We start from the raw sequence: 27,251 nt of genomic DNA on the forward strand, positions 1-27,251 counted from the left end.
AAGAATCCCAAGCCAAGAGGGGAGCAAAGATCCCTGGACGCCTTGCCAGTCTGGAACGCTGAGTGAATCTAATGAGGTAAATGTGAATGGGTACAAACTGCACAAAAGCCAGTGACCCAAACCCGAGGAGAAGAGCTGACCCAGCACAGGCAAGTGGAACAGCACTGAAAGGTTGTTTACAGCGAGTTCCTAACAAGCACATGAAGAATGTGGGCTCTGAGCGAGTGCCAGAAGGTTCCCGTCAGCCCTGAAGCCAGAGCTGTGGACCGTGGAGTGATGCTGTCCAAGAACTCAGATGAGCAGGACTTAAGGCAGGGTAGGGAGGCCCAGTATCTCCCACTTGCCAGACTCTCACCCACAAACACATGCTCCAAATTGACGTGGAGAAAGTTTTAGATGAATCTTCATTCTCCCAACTTGTGCTACTCTACCTCCGAAACTCAAATCCAATAGATCCAGATACCAAAGGACACTCTGTATATACAAGATAAAAATAATGTTAGGAAAAGTGGAATGAAGAGGAAATAAGACTAGAGGGAGCAGAGGACGTCTGGCAGAGGTTCAGAGTACCAGAAAAGGCCCAGGCAGATGCCGCTCACTGTTCTGGGGAGGCTCGGAGCCTGCGGAGGACCTCTCCACCACATACTGTAGCTCTGAGAGGCTGGCAGCAGCAGAGGCTCAGTGGCCAGGCAAAGGGGCTGCATTCTTTCCTGGCTCCAGACTGCAAGAGGAGGAAGGGAACAGGGCAGAAAGAATCTGCCTACAGCTCTACCCTCACTCCTCCTCATGATCCATCTCCACTGCACCTTCCTGCTCACTTCTCAGGCTTGTGAGTCTGTGATTGGCCAAATCACTCTACCCAGACAGCCCTTGATATGTCCCTAAAGACTTCTGGTCCCTAAAACTGATGCACTTTTCAGTCTTCATCTCATGTGACCTCTCAGCAGTATTAGATGCCTATGCCGCCTCCCGTAGCCTTGAAGTATCCTCTGCTTGAGGCTTCCCCAGCCCAGCCTCCCCAGATCTTCCACCATCCCCGTGGGCACTTCTGCTCTATGCTCTATGCAGCCCTGTTCTGGGCCTTCTAGGCACAAAGGCCTATACCTAATTCTCTGTCATTCAATTCCGATTCCCGGGTGACCTCATCCACTCACATTCAGTTGCCATCACTTCAAAGTACAGCTCTCCAGCCCAAACAGCAAGTTCTCCTCTGAGACTTAAGGCAGCAACTTCCAACCTCCTTGACATATCTCCTTGACATCCTGACCTCAGCAGCATATCCAAACCTGACTCAGGATCTTTACTTTAAATTTGGTCTTCCGGCTGGGCACAGTGGCTCACGCCTATAATCTCAGCCCTCTGGGAGGCTGAGGCAGGTGTATCTTCTGAGCTCAGGAGTTCAAGACCAGCCTGAGTAAGAGCAAGATTCCCATCTCTACTAAAAATAGAAAAACTAAAGAAAAAGAAAAAAAAGACAAACTAGCCAAGCATTGTGGTGGGCACCTATAGTCCCAGCTACTCAGGAGACAGAGGCAAGAGGGTTGCTCAAGCCCAACGGTTTGAGTTTGCTGTGAGCTGTGACCCCATGGCACTCTACCCAGGGCACAGAATGTGACTCTGTCTCAAAATAAACAAATGAACAAACTTGGTCTTCCTCCCTATTGAGTTGGTATAACCAACAGCTCCACCAGCCACATCAGAAACTGTAAGGCTCTCCCTGCCCTCACTCTCACCCTTATCCCCACTTAAAATCTATCCCCAAGACCAGTCCTTCTAGTGCCACTAAACATTTCTCAGCTTATCCCACTCTCTGCACAGCACTTTCTGCAAACCAACCACCATCACCACTTCCTTGGTTGACTCGTAGTGGCTTCCTCACTATACACCACTCAGCAGCTCTTTCCCCTCCAATATGTTCCCACACACCTTTCCTTAAAGGCCTTCAAGGGCTTCCCAAGGCCTCAAGATGAAGATTGACATCAGTCTCATAGCCATAGGCCTTGTCCCATCCTGGGCTGTCCATCCTTTCCCAGCACAAACGTCCATTCCCCTCAGTCTCCATTCCAGCACTCTTTCCCTTCCTTTGGTAGAACATAGTCCCCTCAGCCTGTGCTTAAGGCTGTTCTCTCGGCTGGAAAGCTCTTCCCACACCCAGTACTCTTCTACCACGTCATCTCAGTCGGCACTTCCCAGGGAGAGCTGCCCTGACCGATGGGGTCTGCCCTCTCCCAGCACTAGGGCCTTCTCCACACAGCACTCCTCACAGAGAGGAGAAACTCAGCATTCAGTGTGTCCATTCAGCGCATGCCTGCTTCTCACTGCACTGCCAGGTCGAGAAGGCAGGGACAATGCCTGTCATGACTAGCCCTGACCCCCCAATTCCTAACATATCACCTGCCACATGATTGGTGCTCAACATATATTTTTTTTAGAGGAAAGAGCACTGGTACGTTGGTGTATCAGAGTTCTTTTATATTAAGAGGTTTGCTTTATGGAATTGGTTCATAAAACTATGAGGGCTGACAAGTCCAAAATGTGTAAGGCGGGCTGGAAACCCAGGCAGGTTTTCTATGCAGTCTTGAGGCAGAATTCCTTCTTGCCCAGAAAAACCTCAGGTATTTTTGTCTTAAGTTCTTCAACTGAATGGATGAGGCCCACACACAACTGAAGGTAACCTACTTAAAGTCAACATTTTGTAGATGTTAGTCACTTCTACAAAAATCCCTTCACAGCAAGGTTTAGACTAGAATTTGACCAAACACTCGGGTACCTAACCTAGTGACGTTGACACATAAAATGTGACCATCATAGCAGCATCAACATAAGGAGAGGCCCACAGTGGAACAATACCATGAAAAATTTATTTTCACATGTTGCAGGGAAGCCCAGCAGAGACACTCTATAGAGGGGTGACTAAAGAGACCTCATCCCTGGTACCTAGGGCCTCTGGTCTGTGGGGCCATAGTGACCAGGATTATAGTCTGGGGCATCAGAGCAGGGGGTGGGGGCAAGCCCCCCATTGTGAGGTCCGGGTAGAATGTTCAACTCATACTGATCCCAGCCCCAGCTGATCTTCTGCCCCTTCCTCATTCCCACCCTCTAACAGAAGTCTGCCCTATTCCTGGAATTCCCCACCCTCTCCCTGCCCTATGAAGAGTTTTGACAGCAGATGTCCACAGAGCCAGTGGAGGTCATGAGGACAAGGCCTCATTCAGTACTCAAGGTCAGGTCCGTGGAGCTGTCTGCAGACAGTTCTAAAAGGATACACTATGAGGACTCAGTCCAAAGTTGTTGGATGAAGAATGTGGTCTTAGGTTTCAGAAGGACTAAAATCAGGAAAATTCGAGGAGCTGGGGATTGAGATCCAGGTGCAGAGGAGGCACCACTGGGGCATTTGGAACCGGAAACCCATGTCACCAGAAATGGAAACACCAAGTTGCGGGGAACCAGGTGCTTGGATGAAGGACCTCTTTGGCCAGCAGGGAGAGAAAGACTCTGAGCACCTGGGGTCAGAAGAAATCATGGGCTGGTGTCCAGGCAGCCAAGACAGAGTATCCCCAGAGGGAAACTGGAATGGCTGGCATTCCATTTCCCCTATGGATCACACAGGCTTCCCTGGTTTTAAATATTATACCAGGTGGCACCCGTAGCTCAGTGAGTAGGGCGCCGGCCCCATATGCTGAGGGTGGTGGTTTCAAACCCAGTCCCAGCCAAACTGCAACAAAAAATAGCCGGGTGTTGTGGCAGGCGCCTGTAGTCCCAACTACTTGAGAGGCTGAGGCAAGAGAATCGCCTAAGCCCAGGCTAATCCAAGCACATTCAAGATGGAAAGGAAGGGACACCCTGGCCAGGAAGGCAGGATAGGGAGTTTTCATCCAACACATAAACTCACTGATTACCCACCTACACTGAGTCAAGCCCTTTGCTGGGCGCTAGGGATTCCACAGTCGTGGCACAGTCCCTGCCCTCACTATAAGGTGAGTGTTAAGGAGCAAACTGCATGGAACTGAGGGCAGTGCTAAGACAAAGGACACATCTGCTGGGGAAGACCATTGGGCAGCGATTAGTTTGCAGCGGGAAAGTAGAGGCTTCAGAGAGGAGGCACCTTGACAGCAAAGTTAGCCAGACAGAGAAGGAATCAAGGCCTTTTAGGCTGAGGTAAGGCCTATGCACACTCCTGCAGGCACGGAGAGATGAGCCTGTTAGAGCAGAGAGAGCAAAGAGGAGGGCACAATCTCTGACCTCACAATACCCAGGGCCCACTTGGCTAGCCTTGCAGACTCTGTGCCCTCCTTCAGCCCGGGCAAGGCCCGGGGCCCTGGGCAACCTCCAGGTGCAGTGCCCTCCCGTGGGCCGCACCGGACCCGCTGCCCCGGGGCATGTCTCTACTTGCCAATTATGAGGGGCTTCGGCAACAGATAGAGAAGCTGGTGCGGGAAAATGAGGAACTGAAGAAGCTGGTGCGGCTCATTCGAGAGAATCACGAGCTCAAGTCTGCAATCAAGACTCAGGCAGGTGGCCTTGGCATCAGTGGATTCACCAATGGGCTTAGCGATGCAGCGGCAGGTGCTCCTTCACACCAGAGTAAGAGTCCTGGGGCCACGGAGAGTGGGGAGGGAAGGGTGAGGCTGCGCCAGAGAGGACAGACTGCGTGCTGGGGTCAAGAAGTCATGAAGGGATTGCACAGATAGTAACAAACTTTTAGGACACTGGTCCCACCAGGTAAGAGGAGGGTGAGGACACAGGACCATCAGGATGAAAGGGCAAAACTAGCCCCCATCTCATTTACCTGATGATAGACGTCCCTACCCACACTCTTTCCCGAACTGAACTTCCAAACAGCTCCAAAGACTGAGAATTTCTCAGCTCTGGAATCCAAATGTGCTTCCCTACTGGGTCCAATGTGTCACTAATCCTCAGCCTCCCCACCCCAGACCCCCATCCCTGGCTTTTAGCACCCCATCTTTCTCCCTACTTACTTTCCAGTTGGAAACAGCTAGTAGGCAACTGACACCCTAAGTCTAGAAGCTGAAGAGAGAAACTAAGACTGAAGCTTAAGGTTTGGGAATTGTTAATGTGAGTCAGAAGCCCTGGGGCTAGAGATTTACAGAGTGAGGCAGAAGAATGGACAAAGAAATTGCAGGTGTTTTCAGAAATACTGAAGTGGTGATCTGTGGGTTAAGCCTAGAGTATGGAGACTGAGGGTAGGAGGGCACGCAGGCTGGGAGGTCAGAGGCTGCACACCTGAGTGTGGTGACAGGAACAGGGAGGCTCTGAAGGAATGGAAAGCTATGGCAGAGAGTGGTCAGAAGGGAGGTTATCAGAGGGAGAATTTCTGGGGGCAGAGAAGTCCCAGGGTTTGGCTATAGGGATCTGTGGCTGACTTGGTATATTAGTTAAGGTTACCAAGGGCAAGAGCAGGTAAAGAAATGCTAGTGGTTGTTACATCCACTTACCTGCATTACAATGTCCTTCCTGACCTGGAGAAGGCTATGTTCCCTCCCATCCCAGATGAACTTCTCCTTGTGTGCTCAGAACCCTCGCTCAAAACCTGCAGCAACCTGACCTTCCTTCTTGGCCCTCCCCTCTATACACCATCAGTCATGAAACCTTCCTCCTTCCCTCAGAGGATGACTTTGCTCTTTCTGATCTCTGCCTATTTAAGACTCTAGAGCAGGCGTCCTCAAACTTTCTAAACAGGGGGCCAATTCACTGTCCCTCAAACCATTGGAGGGCTGGACTATAGTTTTAAAAAAACTATGAACAAATTCCTATGCACACTGCACATATCTTATTTTGAAGTTAAAAAACAAAATGGGAACAAATACAATCACACCGCCTCATGTGGCCCATGGGCTGCAATTTGACGACCCCTGCTCTAGAGCATGGCAATTGATCCCGAAGCTGCTGTTTACTGAGGTCACAGGTAGCTTCCTAGGTGCTGTGTCCTTCTCCATCTCTATATGGCATTCGAGACTGATAACTCTCCTTCATACCCCTCTGAGTTCCTAAATTGGGTCATCCACCTCTCTGGTTCATCTTAATCACTGCTGTAACCAGGCTTTGGGTTCAGGTTCTGGACCCTGCCCCCAGCCAGCCCACTGTGTGGCTTCAACACTCTACTTACTAGAAGTGAAGATCCCCTCAGAAGATCCTATGGGCACAACAAGCATTGGAACTTAATTCACTAGAAACTAGACACATTTAGAAGAACTTGGGACTTTCCAGCAGGACACTAAAGCCCCTCAGGCCTGTGTGTATACTCACCCCACTGCCGTTTTACTTCCCTACTTCCTACCCACTGGTTCCCTGCCATCCAACCTGAAAGTGGTGTAGGGCTGGCTACACCATTTCCCCTATGGATCACACAGGCTTCCCTGGTTTTAAATATTATACCTCTGGTGGCACCTGTGGCTCAGTGTGTAGGGCGCCGGCCCCATATACCAAGGGTGGTGGTTTCAAACCCAGCCCCAGCCAAACTGCAACAAAAAATAGCCGGGTGTTGTGGAGGGCACCTGTAGTCCCAGCTACTCGAGAGGCTGAGGCAAGAGAATCGCCTAAGCCTAGGAGTTGGAGGTTGCTGTGAGCTGTGTGATGCAATAGAGTGAGACTCTGTCTTTACAAAATAAATAAATAAATATTATACCTCTAATGACACTGAGACAACAGACAGGGTGACACATGTTGAGCAGGTAAAACATTTAAGAAATCTCACGGTTTAAGAAGCTAGGCTCTGGTTTTCCTACTCCCAGGCTAACCAGTCAAGCCTTCACCTCTTAGGTTTGATTTTTTTTTTTTTTTAATTTCAGTTTGCTTGTTCATTCTTCTTTGTTTGAAGTACTCCTTTTTTGTTGATTTTCTTCTTCCTCTGGCGGTGCTGGCTGTTTTTGATGTTGTTAGTAGAGACGGGGTCTCACTCTGGCTCACTGCTGCTCATACTGGTCTTGAACCTCTGAGCTCAGACAATCCACCCGCCTCGGCCTCCCACAGTGCTGGGACTACAGGCGTGAGCCACCATGCACAGCCTTAGGTTTGATTCTCAAGGGCATCCTTGGACCACTTCAGATCTTCCAGCTCCCAGAGGATCAAGCTTTGGGGGTTAGGAAAGGCTTTCTGGAGGAGGTGAGCCTAGTTAGCTAGTTGTGAAGGAGGAAGAAGCATTGCTAAAAGGGGCGACTGGTATCCAGGCCTGGCCCTAGGCCCTGGGGACTGAAGGAATGAGAAATCAGCGCAGTTAAAGCCCAGACGCTGTGTGTGGTGTGGTGTGTGGAGGTATGGGGGTATGTGCGAACACGTGTATGAATGTAGCGTGAGAGTATGTGTGGTGTATAAGTGTGTAGTGTGATGTGTGTGTGTGGATTGTGTATTGGGCATGTGAGTTTGTGTGGAGTTCATGTGTGTGTGTGTGTGTGGAGAATGAGTATGTGTGAGAGGGTGTGATGTGTGAAGGAATGTGTGCACATGGCTGTGTGTTCTGTGTGTGATAGCATATGCATGTATGTGTGTGTATGGTATGTAGGAATGTGTGTGTTGTGTGGGTGTCCGAGCTGATATTGCAAGTGTGAGGGTGATGTTTATGCGAGTGTATGTGGTATGCGTGTGTGGTATGTTTACATGTGTTGGGGGCCAGACAGAGGTAAACACTGCAGCGAGGGGGTCAGCAGAGGTCAGCTCACCAGTGACTGCTAATGACACACTAAGAAGCTTGGACTGTGGTTTCTAACAGGTGTTAACCATGCTTTCACGTCAGAAACATCATTCCAGCTACTGTGGGGGAAATGGAGTGGAAGGAGACAAGACTGAGGCAGGGAGATGGGTTAGACTGAGGCTGTTGCAGTCATCCAGGTGGGAGATGATGGCATGAACTACAGGTGGAAAGACATCCATTTAAGTTATTTGGTAAGAAAATGGAAACCCTAGTTGCTTGGATGTGAGCGATGACAAAGAAAGCATCCAGAACGCATCTGTTTTCCCAGATGAGGTGGCGAGGAGATCGCAGCACTCATTATCCCCAGGCCCAGCCAAGGCAGATCCCTGTAGCTGCCTCAAGGAATCTTTCTCTGGCAATTTCTTCACCTTGCCTGCCTCCCCAATCCTTGCAACTGCCCTTCATAGAGTCAGGCTCTTATTCTCAATTTGGGTATTATCAAGAAGTACTTCAGAGATATGAGCACAGCTTGGACTCATGGGCCAAACATGCTCACAGGCGTGAGCAGCAGGCCCCTCACAGTGCAGGACTAAGCCCAGAAGAACAAAGGTGCAGAAGGAGGGGTAGTGTTAAGGGGCTATCTCTTCCCAAACTCCCATATCCTGGCACAGAGCTCTAAAATATAAGAATTCTAAATTCAGGGCGGTGCCTGTGGCTCAAAGGAGTAGGGTGCTGCCCATATGCCGGAGATGGCAGATTCAAACCCAGCCCCGGCCAAAAAAAAAAAAAAAAAAAAAAATTCTGAATTCAAATCTGACCTTCTAGATTAGTAAAAGGTTTATTTGTCAGAGTAAGAAAACAGAATGAGACCAGGCATGGTGGTTCAGGCCTGTAATGCTAGCACTTGAAAGGTTGAGATGGGAGGATCACTTCAGGTGAGAAGTGCAAGACCAGGTTTGGCAACATAGTGAGACCCATTTCTACAAAAAATACAAAAATTAGCCAGGTGTGGTAGCATGTACTTGCAGTCCCAGCTACTCAGGAGGCTGAGGCAGGAAGATCTCTTGAGCTCAGGATTTTAAGGCTGCAGTGAGCTACGATGATGCCACTGCACACTGGCTTGGATGATAGGGTGAGACCTGGTCTCTTCTCTAAAAAAAGAAAAGGAAAATGTAACTTAACAGCTATAGTGGTAACTTCTATCCACTCTGACGCATGGTACGTGGCCCTCCATTTGTGTGCTTGCCCTCAGCCCTGCAAATGTTAGAGGTGAGTCTGGGAGAAGGAAAGGCAGTTTGGAGGAAGAAAATTAGTTGTATTTTGGACAAACTTATTTTAAGATATCCATATGATATCCACATGGAATGTCCAAGAAGCAGTGGCACAATGAGCCTGAGAGTCAGATGAGAGGTTAGGACTAAAGAGAAAAAATTCGAGAGTTTTGATAATTCAAGCTCCAGTGTGCAGAAGGGGGAGTTGGGTGAGACCATTTGGAAAAAAATGTACTAAGAAGAGGCAGAGGACAAGTCCTGAGTGAAGACAGGTAGAGAAGTTGGCAAAGAAGCGTCCAGAGAGGTAAGGGAAACCTCAAAAAGGAACAGTGTAAACAAGGTAAAAGCTGCCAAGAAATCAAGCAAGAAAAGTACTAAAAATGTCCAGAGCCTTTAGGTGAACAATGGCTTGGCCTTCGTGACTTTGGTTATAGTGATTTCCAAACAACTGTAGATGGGAAAGGCTGACCAGAGTGTGGTAAAGAGTGAGAAAACGGAGGGAAGAGATGGTGGTGTCGCTTAATTCAAGAAGTTTGGCTTTGGGGGCAGGGGGCGTGAGTGGACAGGCAGAGGACAGCAGTTCAAGAGAGACATGGAGTTCAGAGCTTCTTTTCAAGATGAAAGAGACCGGAGTTTGTTTATATGTGATAGGAAGGGGCCAGGAAAGACTGAAAATGTGCAGAAGTGGAGTACTTTATGGGGCAGTGCCCTTCACAGAAGGAAGGGCCTCTTTTTCACTATCCTGGAAGGGAAGAAGGAAAGGGAAATGTGTGAATGTCAGGCGCTGGGCAGCCGAGGGTACTCCAAACTGATGGCTTCAATTTTCTCTGTAAAAGTGTCCCTCTCTGAAAGCAAGGATTAAGTGGGGAGGGTCTGAAGTCGAGTGAAATGGAGGAGGAACTGGGAGTGCAACCTGGTGCACTAACCATCTCATAGGATTTACAGAGGCGGTGGCTGCCAACCTCAGGCTGGCCCCGCAGTATCTGCCAGCCTGGGGCCGGGTGTTCAGAGGCAGAGGTGGAGAGGTGCAGGGGCGGGGGCGTGCAGCGGCAGAGGTGGGGGGCGGGGGCGCACAGGAGCGGAGGTGGAAAGGTTGCAGGGGCAGAGGCAGGGGGCGCAGGTGCAGGGGTGGGGCGGCGCAGGGGCGGGGGCGCATAAGAGCAGGGTGGGGAGGCTCGGGCGGGGGCGCACAGGAGCAGAGGTGGGAGGCACGCAGGGCGGGGGGCGCGCGGGCAGAGCTTCGCGGAGGCGCGGCAAAGTGCCGCTCCCCAGCCCGCACCGCGGAGAGGAGGCCGACTCAGGGGGCAGTCAGGTGGGGAGAGGGCCCGGAGTGCGGGAGCTCCGGGTGGCCGGACACCAGCCGGCCGAGAGGACTCTGTGCTGTCAGAGGGACCGCCTGGCCTCAAAGCGCTGCCCGCTGCCAAACCTTGTTGGCTGGGAAACGTCAGGCAAGAGAGGTTCGGCTTGGCCAGCGCGGGGAGTGAGGCCCCAGGGACAACGGGCCGCAGCCGTCCGAGGGGTCAGAGCCGGTCGCGGGGCGGGAAACCCCCGGGTCGAGCGTACAAGGCCCTAAGGTGTTGACGCTGAGGACCAGCTGCTCCACGCGGGGTCAGGGCACGGGTGGCACCGGCCGTCTGGGGGCGGCGTCGCCGTGAGACACCCGGACAGACGGGAGGCTGCTCCCGCCCCGGCCGCGCTCTGCCGTCAGGGGAGCCGCCGCCATCCGGGGGCCTCCCCACGTGCCTCGCGACCTCCGACCCCTCCCGGCCCTAGGCCCCGCCCCGAAGACCCCTCCGCCTTCGACGCCACTCACGACCCGCCCCGCTCAGGACCTCCCCCAGCCACGCATCACAATCCTCCCACCCCACCTCTGCTCTCTCCACGCGCCTCCCTCTCCTCGCACCCCGCCTCCGTCGTCAGAACCCTGCCCTAGACAGCCACCTCCACTCGAGGGTCTCTCCTCCCAGTACTTCCTCTGGGTCCTCGGCTTCCCGCCCAAATGCTCGACTCTGTCCACCAGTGCCGCGCCCCCGGAGCGCTGGCCCCGCCCCCATACGCGCCCCACGCGGTGCTCTGGCTCCGCCCATGTGGTCTTCCCCTTCTATCCTGAGGTGCGTAGCGGGTCGGTAGTCCCTGCAGGTCCCGAGGCTCCGCAAGAGCCAGTGCCCTGGGTTCCCCAGCTGCCCCGCCTCCCTTTCGCGGCCGAGCCCCTTGGAGGGCCGAGGGGCTGCAGGTCGTGGGTGCCGCTGTGGTGGCCGCTGCAGCCCAGAGGAACAGCGCTGGGCACCCGGACTGGCAGGATTTCCTGCCATGGGTGGAAGGCGGGAAAGGAGGGACTGACTCCAAAGATCTGGCCTGGCGGTGGGAAGATTAGGAGCAGCAGGTCTGGGAGGAACTCAAGAGTTAAAAGAGTTTAAAACATCGAAGACTGCACTGTAAGGCTAGAAACTTTGCTTTAAAAAAAAACTTTAATTGTCTGATATAACAAACAACTGAATTTGTTATGGCTAATAATGTCCAATAGTATGGATATACCCCATTTTGTTCATTATCGGTTAACGGACGTTTGGGTCGTTTCCTGCTTTGGGCTATTATGAATAATGCTGCTACGAACATTCGTGTGCAAATTTTGTGCATCTGTGCTCTCATTTCTCTTGGATATATATGCAGGTGTGATTGATATATATGCAAGGTTGGAGGACCTCCCAGATTGTTTTCCAAACCAACTGCTCCGTTTTACATTCCCACCAGCAATGTATGAGGTTCCAATTTCTCCAAGTTCTTGCCAACAGTTATCATCTTTTTTAAAATTAGATATGGAGTGGTATTACATTGTGGTTTTTATTGGCATTTCCCTGAAGACTAATGATGTTGAGCCTCTTTTTATGTACTTATTTTCCATTTGTATATCTTCTTTGAGAAATATCTATTCAGATCCTTTGTCCATTTTTAAACTGGGCTACTATTATTTTTAAGAGTTCTTTGTGTACAATCCCTTATCAAATATGTGACTTGCAAATATTTTCTCTCATTATCGTGGCTGTTTTTTCACTTTATTGGTAGTGTTTATATATTTATTTATTTGTTTCGTGGAGTTCAGCTCCTAACCACTTTTATCTTTCCAACATACAGTCTTATTTTTGTTGTTGTTGTTGGAGATTCATCAAGGGTACAAAGAACCAGGTTACGCTGCTTGCATTTATTAGATAAAGTCCCCCTTATAATTGTATCCCACCCCATGTGTTACAGCATGAGCCCCCCATCTTCCTTCCTCTTTCCCTCTCTCCACTCCCCCATTTCCCCACCCTCCAGCCCCCACCATGTACTAGCATCAGTTGTTCTCTTATCAGAATTGAGTACATTGGATTCTTACTTCTCCATTCTTGTGATGCTTTACTAAGAAGAATGTGTTTCAACTCCATCCAGGTTAATACAAAAGATGTAAAGTCACCATGTTTTTGTGGCTGAATAGTATTCCATGGTATATATATACCACAGTTTGTTAATCTATTCCTGGATTGGTGAGCATTTAGGTTGTTTCCTAATTTCCATTTCCACAATTTGGCAAATGTAAATGGAGCAGCAATAAACAGTCTAGTGCAAATGTCCTTACAATAAAATGATTTTTTTCTTCTGGATAGATGCCCAGTAATGGGATTGCAGGATCAAATGGAAGGTCTAGTTTGAATTCTTTGAGGATTCTGCATACTTCCTTCCAAAAAGGTTGTATTAGTTTGCGGTCCTACCAGCAGTGTAAATGTATTCCCTTCTCTACACATCCATGCCAACATCTGCAGTTTTGAGATTTTGTGATGTGGGCCATTCTCACTGGGGTTAGGTGCTATCTCAGGGTGGTTTTGATTTGCAGTCCTCTGATAATTAGGGATGATGAGCATTTTTTCATATGTTTGTTAGCTAAACATTAGCTGGGACTACAGGCACCTGCCACAATGCCCGGCTATTTTTTGGTTGCAGCTGTCATTATTGTTTGGCGGGCCCAGGCTGGATTCGAACCTGCCAGCTCAGGTGTATGTGGCTGGCACCTTAGCTGCTTGAGCCACAGGCACTGAGCCTGTTAGCTCTTTTTGTGTTGCTTAATTTGAGTTCTCTGTAGATCCTAGTTATCCAGCTTTTGTGCCATTCATGATATCTTTTCCCATTCTGATGGGAAAATATCTTTTCCCATTCTGATCGTTATCTATTTGCTTTGGTTGTTGTCTCCTTTCCCCACACTTTCTTGGAGGATTTTTATGCTTTATTTAGATTTTTTCTTTTTAGAGACAGAGTTTCATTTTGCTGCCCTTGTTAGAGTGCTGTGGCATCACAGCTTGCAGCAAGCTCCAGCTCTTGGGCTTAGGCGATTCTCTTGCCTCAGCCTCCCAAGTAGCTGGAACGACAGGCACCTGCCACAATGCCCAGCTATTTTTTTGTTGCAGTTTGGCTGGGGTGGGGTTTGAACCCGGCACCCTTGGTATATGGGGCCAGTGCCCTGCTAACTGAGCCACAGGTGCCACCCAGATTTAGATATTTTATCCATCAATATTAGTGAGTGGAGAAAGGTGTGGGTCCAGTTTTAGTTTTTTACATGTGGTTATCCAGTTCTCCCAGCACCATTTGTTCAATATGGATTCTTTCCCCCAGTGAATGTGTTGGGGGAGATTCATTACTTCTCAATTTTTTGGAACAATTTCTGCAGTATGGGTATAAGCTCTTCTTTGAAGGTTTGATGGAATTCTGGTGTGAAACCATCTGGACCAGGGCATATTTTGGGGGTAGGGGGTGGGAAAATTTGTGTTGTCTCTTTGATCTCAGTGCTTTAAATTGGTCTGTTCAGTGGATTTATTTCTTCTTGACTAAGTCTAGGGAGACTGTGATTCCAAGTACTGGTTCATTTCCTCTACATTATCAAATTTCTGGGTGTAGAATTTCTTATATTATTCAAAGATAATCTCTTGTATCTCTGTGGCATCCGTTTTTATTTCCCCTTTATGTTTCTGATTGAGGTTACTACAGATTTTACTTTTCTGTTTCAGTTAGTCTGGCCAAAGGTTTATCTATTTTATTTATTTTTTCAAAAAAACAACTTTTTGTTTCATTAATTTTCTGAATAATTTTTTTGTTTTCAATTTCATTAATCTCTGATTTAATGTTGTTTTTTTCTTTTCTTCTGCTGGGTTTAGGGTTAGACTGTTCTTCTTTTTCCAATTCCAAAAGATGGTTTGTAAGTATGTTGATGTACTCACTTTCTGTTTTTCAAATGTATGCATCTAGTGCAATAAATTTTCCGCTCAGGAATGCTTTTGCTGTATCCCACAGGTTTTGGTAACTTGTGTCTTCATTGTTGTTATGTTTGAGGAAATTAACAATTTCCTCTGTTATCTCTTTTTGAACCCAACAATCATTCAGCATAAGGTTGTTTAGTTTCCAAGACTTTTTAAAAAAATTTTTTTACATATACATGTGTTTATTAGGTATGCACTTTTGGCTTCACAGAATTAAAAAGGCTTAAAATTTAATAAAAATAACAATGTTTAAGATAAGGACTAGAAACAAAAATCTCGTAAAGAACGAATGACAATAAATACATTAAGAAAAGAAATCAGACGATTGCTGCATTGAAATATTAGGCAATCAATAATAATAATGCAAAGAAAGTAACGTTCACATTGATATGAGGACAATTAATGATAATTAATGACATGGTGGGGCATGGGGGAAGGGGAGACCAGACATAGAAGGAGGGAGGGGGTGTGGGCAAGGAAAAAAAAAAGAAAAGAAAATAGTTTCCAAGACTTTGTGTGGGAATGAATATTTTTGTTGGAGTTGAGCTCCACCTTTATAGCCTTGAGGTCTGAGAAAAGACATGGTATAATTTCTATTTCTTTAATTTTGCTGAAGTGTGATTTGTATCCCAGAATGTGATCTATTTTGGAGTATATGCCATGGGCTTATAAGAAAAAAAGTATATTATTCTTTTGGTTTGGGATGGTGTGTTCTGTATATGTCTATTAATCCCATTTGTTCTAGGGTCACATTTAAGTCCTTTGTATCTTTGTTTAGTCTCTGTTTAGAAGATCTGTCCAATTCTGTCAGAGGGATGTTAAAGTCCCCAGAATCATGGTGTTATGGGATATCATATCACTCAGACCCCTCAAGGTCTGTTTCATAAATGTTGGAGCATTTAAGTTAGGTGCATAAATATTTAAAATTGAGATGTCTTCTTGACCAGAATGAATGTCCATCTTCATCTTTATTAACTATAGTTGCTTTGAATCTGCTTGTATCTGAGAATGAGATTGCAACCCCTCCTTTCTTCTGATTTCCATTTGCTTGAAATCCTGTTTTCCATCCTTAATCCTGAGTTTGTCCTTCAGGGCTAGGTGTGTCTCGTGGAGACAGCATATGATGGCTTATGTTTTTTTTATCCATTCAGCCAACCTATGCCTCTTCAGTGGGGAATTCAATCCATTAACATTTATTGAGAGTATTGATAAGTGTGGTAGAATTATATTCATCTTGTTATGAGAACATCTGTTTTGTAGGTTTATCCTTTGTGCCATTGTGGAAGCTAAGTTTTGGCCTTTGGCTTCTAGGTGTTTACTTTGCTGGTGGTCCATTGTGGTGTTCAGTATTGAGAATATGCCTAATTATTTCCTCTAGCGCTGGTCTTGTGGCAGATTTCCTCAGTGCTTGTATATCTGCAAAAGATTTGATTTCTCCATCAATTTTGAAGTTTAGTTTAGCAGGATATAGAATGCTGGGCTGAAAATGGTTTTGTTTAAGAATGTTGAAGGTGGGCAGTGCCTGTGGTTCAGTGGGTAGAGCACTGGCCCCATGTACCAATGGTGGCAGGTTCAAACCCAGCCCTGGCCAAACTGCAACAACAAAAAATAAAATAGTCAGGTGTTGTCCCAGCTACTCAGGAGGGACAGAGCCTGTAGTCCCAGCTACTCGGGAGGCTGAAGCAAGAGAATCGCCTAAGCCCAGGAGTTGGAGGTTGCTGTGAGCTGTGTGACTCCATGGCACTCTACCTAGGATAATAGAGTGAGACTCTGTCTCTACAAAAAAAAAAAAAAAAAAAAAAGAATGTTGAAGGTGGATGACCATGCTCTTCTGGCTTGAAGATTTCAGTTAAAAAGTCTGCTGTCATCCTAATGGCTGTACCTCTGTAGGTCAGTTGGTGCTTACTCCTGGCTGCTTGCAGAATTTTTTCTTTCATCTTGACTTTAGACAGGTTCATTACAATGTGTCTTGGAGAAGCTCTGTTAGAGTTGAGATGACCTGGGGTTTGCTATCCATCTGAAAGGAATGTGTCAGGATCTTTAGTAAAACTTGGGATGTTTTCATTTATGATAGTCTCCAGTAGAGCTTCCATACTTTTGGGACAATCTTCTCCTTCAGGGATTCCTGTTATCTGTATGTTTGAACACTTCATGGCATCTTGTAGTGCTCTAAGTGCCTGCTCCACTTTCTCTCTCTTCTTTTCTGCCTCTGTAACTAACTCCAACACTTTATCCTCTATCTCTGAGATTCTCTCTTCTCCATGGCCTAACCTATTTTTGATACTTTCTACTGCATCTTTACCTTCCCTAATTGTCTCTGCCATATCCTTTCTATATTCTACTATATCCTGCATATCTCTCATCTGACTTTTGGTTCTGTCTTTCCATTTTCTCATCCATTCCCTTTATTGTCTTAATCATCCATATTTTAAATTCCCTTTCTGTCAAATCCATTAATTCTTTATAGGAGGAGTCTTCTGTAAAAGCTGCCTCTTGGCCTTTTGGAGGAGTTGCTCTGTTTTGGTTCTTCATGGTGCCTGAATTTTCCTGTTGGTTCCTCCTCATGTGTGCTTTCTTCTTATTCACCTCCTCATGCTCCTTTTTTCTTCTTACTTCTTCCTTTGCTTCAAATTACCTTCAGAGTTTAGGCCTCTTGGTATGAGGCCAAAAGGAGGAGAAGGATAAAGAGCAAGCAGGGAGAAACAAGAAGAAAAAAGGAAAGAGGAAAAAAGAAGGAAAGAATAAAAGAAAAGAAAATGCAAGGTGGAATAACAGAAAACATCTTGAAGAACAGGAGATAATACTTTTTTTAAACATAGAAGTTGTAAATTTTGATGAAGTCCAACTTATTTGTTTTTCTTGCTGCTCAAGCTTTAGTGTTGTACAAGTATGTGAGAATCCATTGCCAAATTCAAGGTCATACAGATTCACATCTATGTATTTCTCTGAGAGTTTTATATGTTTAGCTCTTATATTTTGATTCAACTTTTGTATATGGTGTGAGACAGGGGTCTGACTACATTCTTTTGGACGTAGATATCTAGTTGTCCCAGAACCATTGGTTGAAAGGATTATTTTTCGCCATTTAATTGTCATGGCACCGTTGCCAAAAATCAGTTGACCATGGACCCATGGATTAATTTCTGGACTCCTAATCCTATTCCAATGATCTATATGTCTTTCCTTATGCCAGTGCCACTCAGATTACTGTAACTTTGTATAAATTTTGAAATCCAGAAGTGAGTCCTCCACTTTTCTTCTTTTTCAGTTGTGCTTTGGCCATTCGGGTTTTGGGGTCAGCTTGTCAATTTCTACAAAGAAGCCATCTGGGATTCTGATAGAGATTACACTGAACCTATACATCAATTTGGGAAGTATTGCTATCTTTACAATAGTCTTCCAATCCATAAAGATGAATTGTTTTCCCATTTATTTATATCTTTAATTTCTTTCACAATGTTTGTGGTTTACAGAATATAAGTTTTGTGTTTCTTTTGTAAAATTTATTCCTAAATGCCTGATTCTTTCTGATGCTTTTTTTTTTTTTTTTTTTTTATAGAAACAGTCTCACTCCATCACCCTCAGTAGAATGCCATCGCATCACACATCTCACAGCAACTTCCAAATCCTGGGCTTAGGAGATTCTCTTGCCTCAGCCTCCTGAGTAGCTGGGACTACAGGTGCTCGCCACAATGCCCAGCTATAATTTTGTTGCAATTTGGCTGGGGCCGGGTTTGAACCCGCCACCCTCGATATATAGGGCCGGCGCCCCACCCACTGAGCCACAGGCGCCACCCTCTTTCTGATGCTATTATAATTTTTTTTCTCAATTTCATGTTTAGATAGCTTATTGCAAGTGTATAGAAATATAATCAATTTCTGTGGATCCTGATGGACTTGGCACTCTTTGCATTCTGAAGGCAACATGACTCTTTCTGATAGTAAAATGGTATCTGACTGAATTTTGAATATCTCATATGGCTGTCTCAATGGTCACAGTTTATGAGGTCACTCTGTGAACACTTCCTTCTGTGCTCAGATTAACCTGTTTGTGTTTAGGAGCACAACTCGAGTCACATAGACTTCAGTTTCCATCCTGACCATGTTTTTTAGTACCGAGTTTCATCTCTGCTCAGACACACATTCATTTTATTTGTATTTATTGAACACTTTCTGTGGCCCAAATGCTCACCATTCTAGGCACTGGGAAAACAGCAGCAAACAAGCCCTTGCCGGGCGGCGCCTGTGGCTCAAGGAGTAGGGCGCCGATCCCATATGCCAGAAGTGGCGGGTTCAAACCTAGCCCTGGCCAAAAACCAAAAAAAAAAAAAAAAAGCCCTTGCCTTCATGGAGCTTTTATTCTAGTGGAGGAAGATAAGACAATAAGTAAAACTACAGTATCTTAGAGAGTAATAGCACTGAGGGGGGGAAGTCCAGGAGAAGGGGAAGGAGCAGCTGAGGGGCAGGAAGCTGGTGACTTTAGATGGAAGATCTTACTGGGAGGTCACAGATGAAGGGGTAGGTGGAAGTGTGGAGCCAGCCAAACACACTGGAATAGTGTTCTGGCAGGCAGAACACCCAACACAGGGCAGAGGCAAGAGTCTGCCTGGAGCATTTGAGGACCAACAAGGAAGCCCAAGGCGCTGAAGCAGAGGGAATACGCAGGAGACAATCATGGGCCAGATCATTGGAAGCCTTGAATGACCTGGCACTCAGAAAGAGATAGTGGGCTGGTGGGGATCTTGACCAAGGACTCTGCTTGAGGGGCATGACCAGCATCAGGAGACCAGTTAGAAGGCTCCTTGGGTAATCCAGGCAGTGTAGCTGTGGTGTGGACAATGGAGCAGTGTCGGTCCACATACTTAGAAGGTGCTGCAGACAGACTGGCTGCAAGGTGTGAATGAGGAAGAAAGGTGGAGGCTGATTCCCCCATCCTGGGCCTGATAGGGACAGGGGAGTGTGCCAGGGCTGCAGAAGGGTGGGGGAGCACTAAGTTGAAGCCCTCTCAAGACCTGGGGAAGAAGTGGGTCAAGCCGTTGGGGTGTGAGTCGAGGTCCAGGAGAGATGCTCACCCCATGTAGGGAGTGAGGATGCCTAGGCTGCATCAGCTTGCCAAGGAAAAGTAGAATCGAGGGAAAGCCTAGGCCACCCCCAGAAAGGGAGATGAGGTGGCACCAGCAGGGCCTGGAGGAAGCCAGGTGGCCTGATCTCGCTCTTTCCAGAAACTACAGGTGTGTGCCTGGCACTACACTCAGCTAACAGAGATAGGGTCATAGGGTAGTTTTGAAGCCCTGACCTCAGCAATTCTCCTGCTTTGGCCTCCCAAAGTGTTGGGATTACAGTGTGAACCACAGTGCCCACCTGTTTTGTGTTATTATTGTTACAAGTTATATCTTTACACATTATGTGTCCATTAATATAGATTTATAATCATTGTTTTATACATTTGTCTTCTAAACACATTGTAAAAATGAGAGTTATAAACCAAAACTACAATACTGGCTTTTCATTTGTGTGTGTAGTTACCTTTAATAGTGTTTTTTATTTTTTCATATGGCTTCTAGTTACTGTCCAGTTTCCTTCCATTTCAGCCTAAAAGACACACTTTAGCATTTCTTGGGGCAATAAATTTCCTCAGTTTTAATTTAACTGAGAATGCCTAAATTTCTCCTTCGTCTTTGAGGGATATATAATTCTTGTGGGATATATTCTTGTCAGATGGTTTGGGGAGACATGTAATACCTGGGGATGTCTGAAGGATCTCTGCTCTACCCAAAACAGCTGAGGTTGAGTTCATGTAGGTGCTATGTAACCAAGCCACTTGGACTTGAAAACCCCATATTTTCCAGCCGAACTCCACTCACTCCACATGGGTTTCGGTCTGGGTTTCAGCACTGTCACCCCTGAAACAGCTCTCCCCTCAGGAGCCTGGCTTTGTTTTCTGGGTGTGAGCAGGGCTAAGGCTCCTCTGCTGGTTTCAGAATGAATCAGGTAGAAATGCGGTTTTGTTTTTGTGTTTGTTTTTGTTTTAGACAGAGTCTCACTATGTCCCCCTCAGTAGAGTGCTGTGGTGTCACAGCTCACAGCAACCTCAAACTCTTGGGCTTAAGCGATTCTCTTGCCTCAGCCTCCTAGGTAGCTGAAACTACAGGCACCCACCACAACGCCCGGCTATTTTTTTGTTGCAGTTGTCATTGTTGTTTGGCAGACCTGGGCTGGATTCAAACCTGCCAGCTCTGGTGTATGTGGCTGGCACCCTAGCCGCTGAGCTACAGGCACCGAGCCCGAAATGCATTTTTTAAAAACATTTTTCTCTTCATAAAGTTTGTTTTTAAAACACATACTCGCCTTTCGGCCAGAGACGCCATCTTCCAGTAATTCACCAAAATGACAAACACAAAGGGAAAGAGGAGAGGCCCCGATACATGTTCTCTAGGCCTTTTAGAAAACATGGAGTTGTTCCTTTGGCCACATATATGCGCGTCTATAAGAAAGGTGATATTGTAGACATCAATGGGTACTGTTCAAAAAGGCATGCCACACAAATGTTACCATGGCAAAACTGGAAGAGTCTACAGTGTTACCCAGCATGCTATTGGTATTGTTGTAAACAAACAAGTTAAGGGCAAGATCCTCGTGAAGACGATTAATGTTCGTATTGAGCATATTAAGCACTCTAAGAGCCGAGACAGCTTCCTGAAACGTGTGAAGGAAAATGATCAGAAAAAGAAGGAAGCCAAAGAGAAAGGTACCTGGGTTCAACTGAAGTGCCAGCCTGCGCCACCCAGAGAAGCCCACTTTGTGAGAACTAACGGAAAGGAGCCTGAGCTCCTGGAGCCCATTCCCTATGAATTCATGGCATAATAAGCATATAACATAGCTCACAGGAGTACTAGTGGACCCATGTTTTTAGGAGCAAGAACCTATTTATTCCCCATGAGCTCATGGCATAATATGTGTACAGCATAGCACACAAGATAACCAACAGCCCCCACGTAACAGTGATACAAGGTGCTGGGACCTATTTCCCACGAATTCAAAAGTCAATCAACACTTTGTCACATTAAATGGCAAGGTGCCTCCCTGAGCTGCTGGAACCTCTTCCCTTATGAATTCATGGCATGGTAGATACAAATAATAGCATAAAAATGTTTCTTGTTCACTCACTACAAGTGTGGGTTTTTTTTCCCCCCAAAGAAGTATTAAAGCAAATTTTAATGTGTCCTAAAAAAAAAAATAAATAAATAAAAAATAAAACCCATACTCACAGGCCATAAGCACAATGGCTCATGCCTGTTATACCAGCACTTTGGGAGGCTGAGGCAGGAAGATCACTTGAGGTCAGGAGTTTGAGATCAGCTTGGACAACACAGCAAGACCCATCTCTGAAAAAATAAGATAAAATAGCCAGGAGTTGTGGCAGCTGCCTGTAGTCCCAGCTACTCAGGAGGATAAGACAGGAGGATGCCTGAGCCCAGGAGATCAAGACTGCAGTGAACTATGATGATGCCACTGCACTCGAGCCTGGGCAACAGAGCAAGACCCTGTCTCAAAAAAAAACAAAAAAATGCATACTCAGATTGTGAAAATTTTGGAAAGTATTTAGAAATAATGAAGAAAAATCAACTATATTCACATACAACCTCCCCTGGCAGGGCATCACCAGACACACAAGGAATATTTATTCAACCATTTTTCAAACAGAATGGAGACTGTAAATCTCAGTTTTTAATTTATATTTCTATACTTAATATTATAACTTTAATACTTATTATAGACATTTTCACTGTGCTTTCATATTTTCTTTGTGAACAGCTCTTTAAATGATTTCACTTTGAGCTGCATTTGAAAACTTCATGGTTTGCTGGATGATTTGGGGTGGTCAGTTGTGCCAGCTCTTACCATTAACAGACAAACAAGGAAGGTCTTTCTCGGACTGGCATCTGTCCTTGCCCTCCACAAGCTCTGGGGCCTGGATACCCTCTCCTACCCCAGGCCCTCCCGTCCTCCCCACCCCACCAGCTCTGTCCTGGTGCTTCTGTCTCTGATCTGAACTCGGCCTTCCCTGGAGCCCACATTCCCGCTGCTGATGCCCCTCTGTACTCACCCAAATACAGTAACTGCTACCCACCTTCCTCTTGGGCTGCCCTCATTCCACCAAGAACAGCAACCAGCTCCCTGCAGCCCAGCCACCCTTCCGTGTGCAAAGTCTCATTGGAGATGAGACTGAGTCTGTAATCGTATCACCGCAACCTGCGCCCTGTTCCTTCTGTCTGGGATCTGGGCACAGACAGAAGCTCCCACTCGAGCATCTCCTGGGAGTCCCTGTGATGTTTTTTTATATATTTTCTGTGAATCTCACCCTTTGTGGTTATAAAGTTACCCTCTTTGTCCCGTTTGATGGTTTGCCTGGAATACAACTTCATCCAAATGCAAACTGGGCCATTTCCTTCTGGGGGAGGTGGCCCAGCTCTCCTTTCCCTCTCAGCCTCAACAAGCCTATCACTCCACTGCAGTTTTCTTCCTAGAGAAGTCACCAAGAGAAAACCTTTGCTGTCTTCTTGCCTTCCCTGGCTGCTCCAGCCATAGGACTAAGGTGCTCCCTCAGCTGCCCATGCAGGACAGTGAGCAGTGACTGTCCTTCTCCTGCCATCTGAAGATCCCAACCAAGTGGTCCTTTCCCATATAACCCAGACCCTGGGCTCCCCAGAGGAAACAGGTGAGGACAGACACCCACATGCCCATCTGTCCTCCTCCCTGACACCTGTCCCTCCCTCTGTCCTACGGGGCTCCTCCTTTTCAGGCCTTCCTCTCCATGGACTACTTCCCTCTGGCCTACAAGCTCTGGCATCACTTAGATTCTAAAAGAAACCAAGAAATAATAAAAGAAAGAAAAGTTGGTTAGATTATATAATCTAATGGTTTATTTATTTGGAAAAAAGAAACAAAAATTAGAGCTTAAAAGACAGTTAAAGTGGCAAAACATCTTGCCACACACTGTGCGGCGTTGGCTTTGGCAGAGACTGAAGAAACAAGCCTGGGCAAGAAACAAGCCTCCCTAACGAAGGGAGATGTGGCCATGTGCCTGAGAGCCTCAAATATGTCCATTTCCAGGGAAAGAATCAAGATTTAGGTAACAGAGTTATTTGTCATTGGGAACATTGGATCAATGTGAATTCCCAACAATTGGAATAGGCTCAGTAAATAGCCACTTATCCAGAGATGGAGATCTCTGTACCCACAGCAAATGCTGTTTTCAAAGAATGAAGATGCTGGATGCAGCTGCAGCTGGGTCCAAGAAGAAGAGGCAAAGCTCCAGAGGACATGGGGTCTATGGGACCACCACCAGTTGGGGACAGCCTGTGAATAAAGAATGAATTTTACATCTTAAACGGTTGAAAGAAAATCAAAAGAAGAATACCATTTTGTGACACATGAGAAGTATATGAAATTTAAAACTTATCAAAACTTAATGTCCATAAATGAAGTTTTTTTTTTTTTTTTTTTTGTGGTTTTTGGCCAGGGCTGGGTTTGAACCCACCACCTCTGGCATATGGGACCAGCGCCCCACTCCTTGAGCCACAGGCGCCGCCCCATAAATGAAGTTTTATTGTCTCACACCCTCCTTTACTTACTTCCAGATTGTCTGTGCCTGCTGTCTTGCCACAACCACGTAGGGCCTGCAAAGCTGGAAGTATTTGCCATCTGACCCTTCACAGAGAATGTTCACCAGCTCCTGATCTATACAAATGTGGAGAAAGTCTCCAGGGCAACAGGGAGTTTTTCAACCATGACTAGCCACAGGACAATTGAACTATCAGTAGTTTCCATCTTTTTTACTTTTCTATATTTCCATCCTTTCTCTATAATCACCATGCCCTCCTTTTACAACAACAACAGAAGAGGAAGTTTTCCATCAAATCACATACTCAAAAAAACTGTCCCTGCTCACCCCCACCAGCAGCTGTTCCTCCAAGGAACTTCTCCCCAAATGTGGGCACTGCAGGGAATACTCCAGGCCCCAGGTGGGGATTCAGGACCATAAAGCACTTGAGTCGGGGCCTCTAAGCGTGGGCCTGGGTCTGAACTGCCCTCTTCCACTTCCCACTCAGGTGGCCACACAGAGCACAGCATGGCCATGCACAGGTGCTATGCCGCAAGGGACTCCAACTGCTGTGGCCCTGACCCCTTGAGAGGTCCCCACCCAGTGGGGCTTGTCTCTCCTACAAGGACAGTGGTCAGGAGGCAAGGGTCCACTCTCCCACCAGAGAACAGAGGGGCCATCTTGGTAACCTGGAAGTCCAGCCACTGTGAGACCCTCCTCTCCTGTTGGGAGTGAGCAGGGGAGGTAGCAGAATATGGCTCAAAGGCAGATGGTCAGAGAAGGGAGCCTGGGGCGGCTGACCAGAAAGTCAGGGCCAAAGGCCATGGGGGAAGCTGAGCGGTGGGAAGGCAGCCCCACATCCAGAGTCCTCTGGGCTGGTCAGAGAGCTCCTCTTGCTGCCCCACAGAGTACCTTTGGAGCAGAGAAGTCATCACACCAGCCACCCTAGGAAGTGAGGCTCAGAGAGGTCAGATGAGACCAATTGCCAGACAGAGGCAGGCAGGCCCCTTGGCCACAGGCCTAGGAGAACCTGTGACTGCCTCCCACATCCCTGGAGGGGTCAGCTGGGGTCTCAGTGCTTTCTCTGTGTTCCCCAGGTGTCTTCCTGTCCCCATCCCCAGCAACAGCAAATGAACCAGGCCTGGAAGAAGTGGGGATTGTGGCCTTGGCTCCCCTGGCCGACATGCTGGGCCCACAGCCCAGCTCCACAGCAGGCACCATCATGAGCCCCCTGGTGGGCCCTCTCAACACACTGCTGTCCAGCCCGGGGCCACAGAGCAGCCCCCTCACCAGCCTCCTGGCCAGCCCCCTGGCAGTGACCCCTGGGGGCACTCTGGCCAGCTCTCTGGGCCTGCCCTCCACTGGGCCCCTGAGCAGCCACCTGACCAGCCCCCTAGCAGTGACCCCCGGCAACACCCTGGGCAGCTCTCTGGGCCTACCGTCCACTGGGCCCCTGACCCCCAGCAGTGCCCTGGGAGGCTCTGTGGCCGTGTCTCAGAGCAGCCCCCTGATGGCCTCCATGGCAGGTCCAGTGGCCGTCTCTCTAAGCAGCCCCCTGCTCAGCTCCTCAGCTGCCCCTCTAGGCGTCCCTCAAAACCTTCTGGCCAACCCCTTGAACAACCTGGTGCTGTCGGAGGCCCCGAGGGTGCGGCTGGCAGAGGCACCCCGTGGGTGCCCCACAGGGCCCCACGCGACCTGTGCAGTGCCTGCTGCCGCCTCCAAAGGTAAAGGGTGCGGGTGGGGACAGAGTATGGGGGCCTTCCTTCTTCGCTCTAATCCCCCTCTCATCTCTGCCCCTCCCGCATCACCAGTCCTACTTTCCACTGAGACACCGCGGCTGGCCCAGGACCCGGACCCCTTCAGCATGGCGTTTGTGGGCACACCACTCCAGACCTCTACCCCCGTGGGCACCACGGTCCCACCTGGCCCTGCTACGGCCTTCTCTTGCAGCACCGTGGATGCCCAGGTCCAGCTCAATAGCCCCAAAGGACAAATGGTCGCTGCCTCTGTCCCCACATCCCCCAGCGCTTCTCCCACTGTCACTGTGCTTGCCTCAGCCCCCAACCTCGCCCCTCAAGCCTCCACCCACTATGCCCCCTCAAGAAACCCCCACATGGCCCGGTCACAGCACTCCGTCCCCCGGACCCCACCTGCCCACCATTCTCCTTCACGCATGCCCTGCTCCCCACCTCGCACCACATCTTCCCCGCCTTCTGCCGCTGAAGCCCAGAGTCCACGTACTGCAGAACAACCTCGGAAAAGTGTCCTGGAGATGGATCGGAAGTTGGCCCAACGCAAGATCAGCAAGTTCCCTGACAGCTCCCGAGGTTAGTGACTCAGAGGGGCTCAGCAGTAATCTGGGAATGCCCCAGGTCCTCTACCCTGCTGGCCTGCCTGGGTTGCTGGCAAGGCCCTTGCCATTCCCTCTACAGTGGGTGAGTGGTGAGTTGATGAGACCCTCTGTTGTCCCCAGACACAAAGCAGGTGGCCTGGGAGAGGCTGGTAGGGGAGATCGCCTTCCAGCTGGACCGCAGGATCCTGTCCAGCATCTTCCCAGAGCGTGTGCGCCTCTACGGCTTCACCGTCTCCAACATTCCGGAGAAGATCATCCAGGTGTGTGCCTGTCTTTCTCCACATAGTGCCAGAGGGGCCTGCAAAGATGGGGACAGCTGGCCATGAGGGACCCTTGGGGGACTCTAGACTCCGGGTAGGCTGAATGTGCTGGAATCCAAGGGGACCCTGGGGTGGAGGAAGCACACTGCTCAGCCCATGCAGCCAGCAGGTGCCTAGGGCATCTGGCAGCAAGAGCTCTCAGAGACAGCCACAAGACACAGCCTCCTCAGAGTGCAGCCAAGCAGCCCTCCCTGTGGGCCACCAGGATGGCCTCTTATGATGGCTCCCAGGTGCTGGGCTGGCAGTCTGCAGAGTGCCATGGTCCTCCCCAGACTGGCACTCTCTCTTGCACTGTGGGCCTTCTCCAGGGTCACTGGAGGGGCCTCTGAGCAACTGTGGGGCTGGTTACTAGGGACCCCACACCCAGGGCTCATTCCCACGTATTCCCAGGATGCCATCCACTCAGCCTCCTCCAGGGAGGATTGAGGACAACACTTTTGCAAATGTTTTGGAACGTGTGTCTCTGTGCCACTATGGGGCAGGCTGTAGAAGATAAGAGGCAGCTGGAGGGCATACACTGGTCTGCAGTGAGCACCAGACCCTCTCCTCCCTGGCCACCATGAGGCAGGACCACCATGTCTGCCTACTTGTTCACTACTTGGGTCTATCTCCTTTTCTTTCTTATAAATATACATTTTTGATGGGTGAGGGGGGCAAGGGCAACAAAGAGAAAAGGTGCTGTCCACAGCTGATACAGGCTTGGAAGCAGAATGGTACACGCACAGAGACATACACAATTTGCCCAGCAGGGCAAGCTGGGCAGCACTCTGGGC

The 27,251-nt window shown here is 48.2% G+C and overlaps 1 protein-coding gene across 1 annotated transcript in view; it reads left to right on the forward strand.

Annotated features, from left to right (window-relative positions):
- Nucleotides 1-4,379: 4,379 nt before the first annotated feature.
- Nucleotides 4,380-27,251, forward strand: part of SPATC1 (spermatogenesis and centriole associated 1) — a 30,767-nt gene continuing 7,895 nt past the window's right edge. Inside the window, exons 1-4 of the mRNA XM_053558323.1 lie at nucleotides 4,380-4,590; nucleotides 24,903-25,529; nucleotides 25,617-26,132; nucleotides 26,279-26,418. Coding sequence (XP_053414298.1) covers nucleotides 4,380-4,590; nucleotides 24,903-25,529; nucleotides 25,617-26,132; nucleotides 26,279-26,418 — 1,494 coding nt within the window. The remainder of the gene's footprint in view (nucleotides 4,591-24,902; nucleotides 25,530-25,616; nucleotides 26,133-26,278; nucleotides 26,419-27,251) is intronic.

This window comes from Nycticebus coucang, chromosome 13, assembly GCF_027406575.1.
Source record: "Nycticebus coucang isolate mNycCou1 chromosome 13, mNycCou1.pri, whole genome shotgun sequence".
NCBI classification, from domain to species: Eukaryota; Metazoa; Chordata; class Mammalia; order Primates; family Lorisidae; genus Nycticebus; species Nycticebus coucang.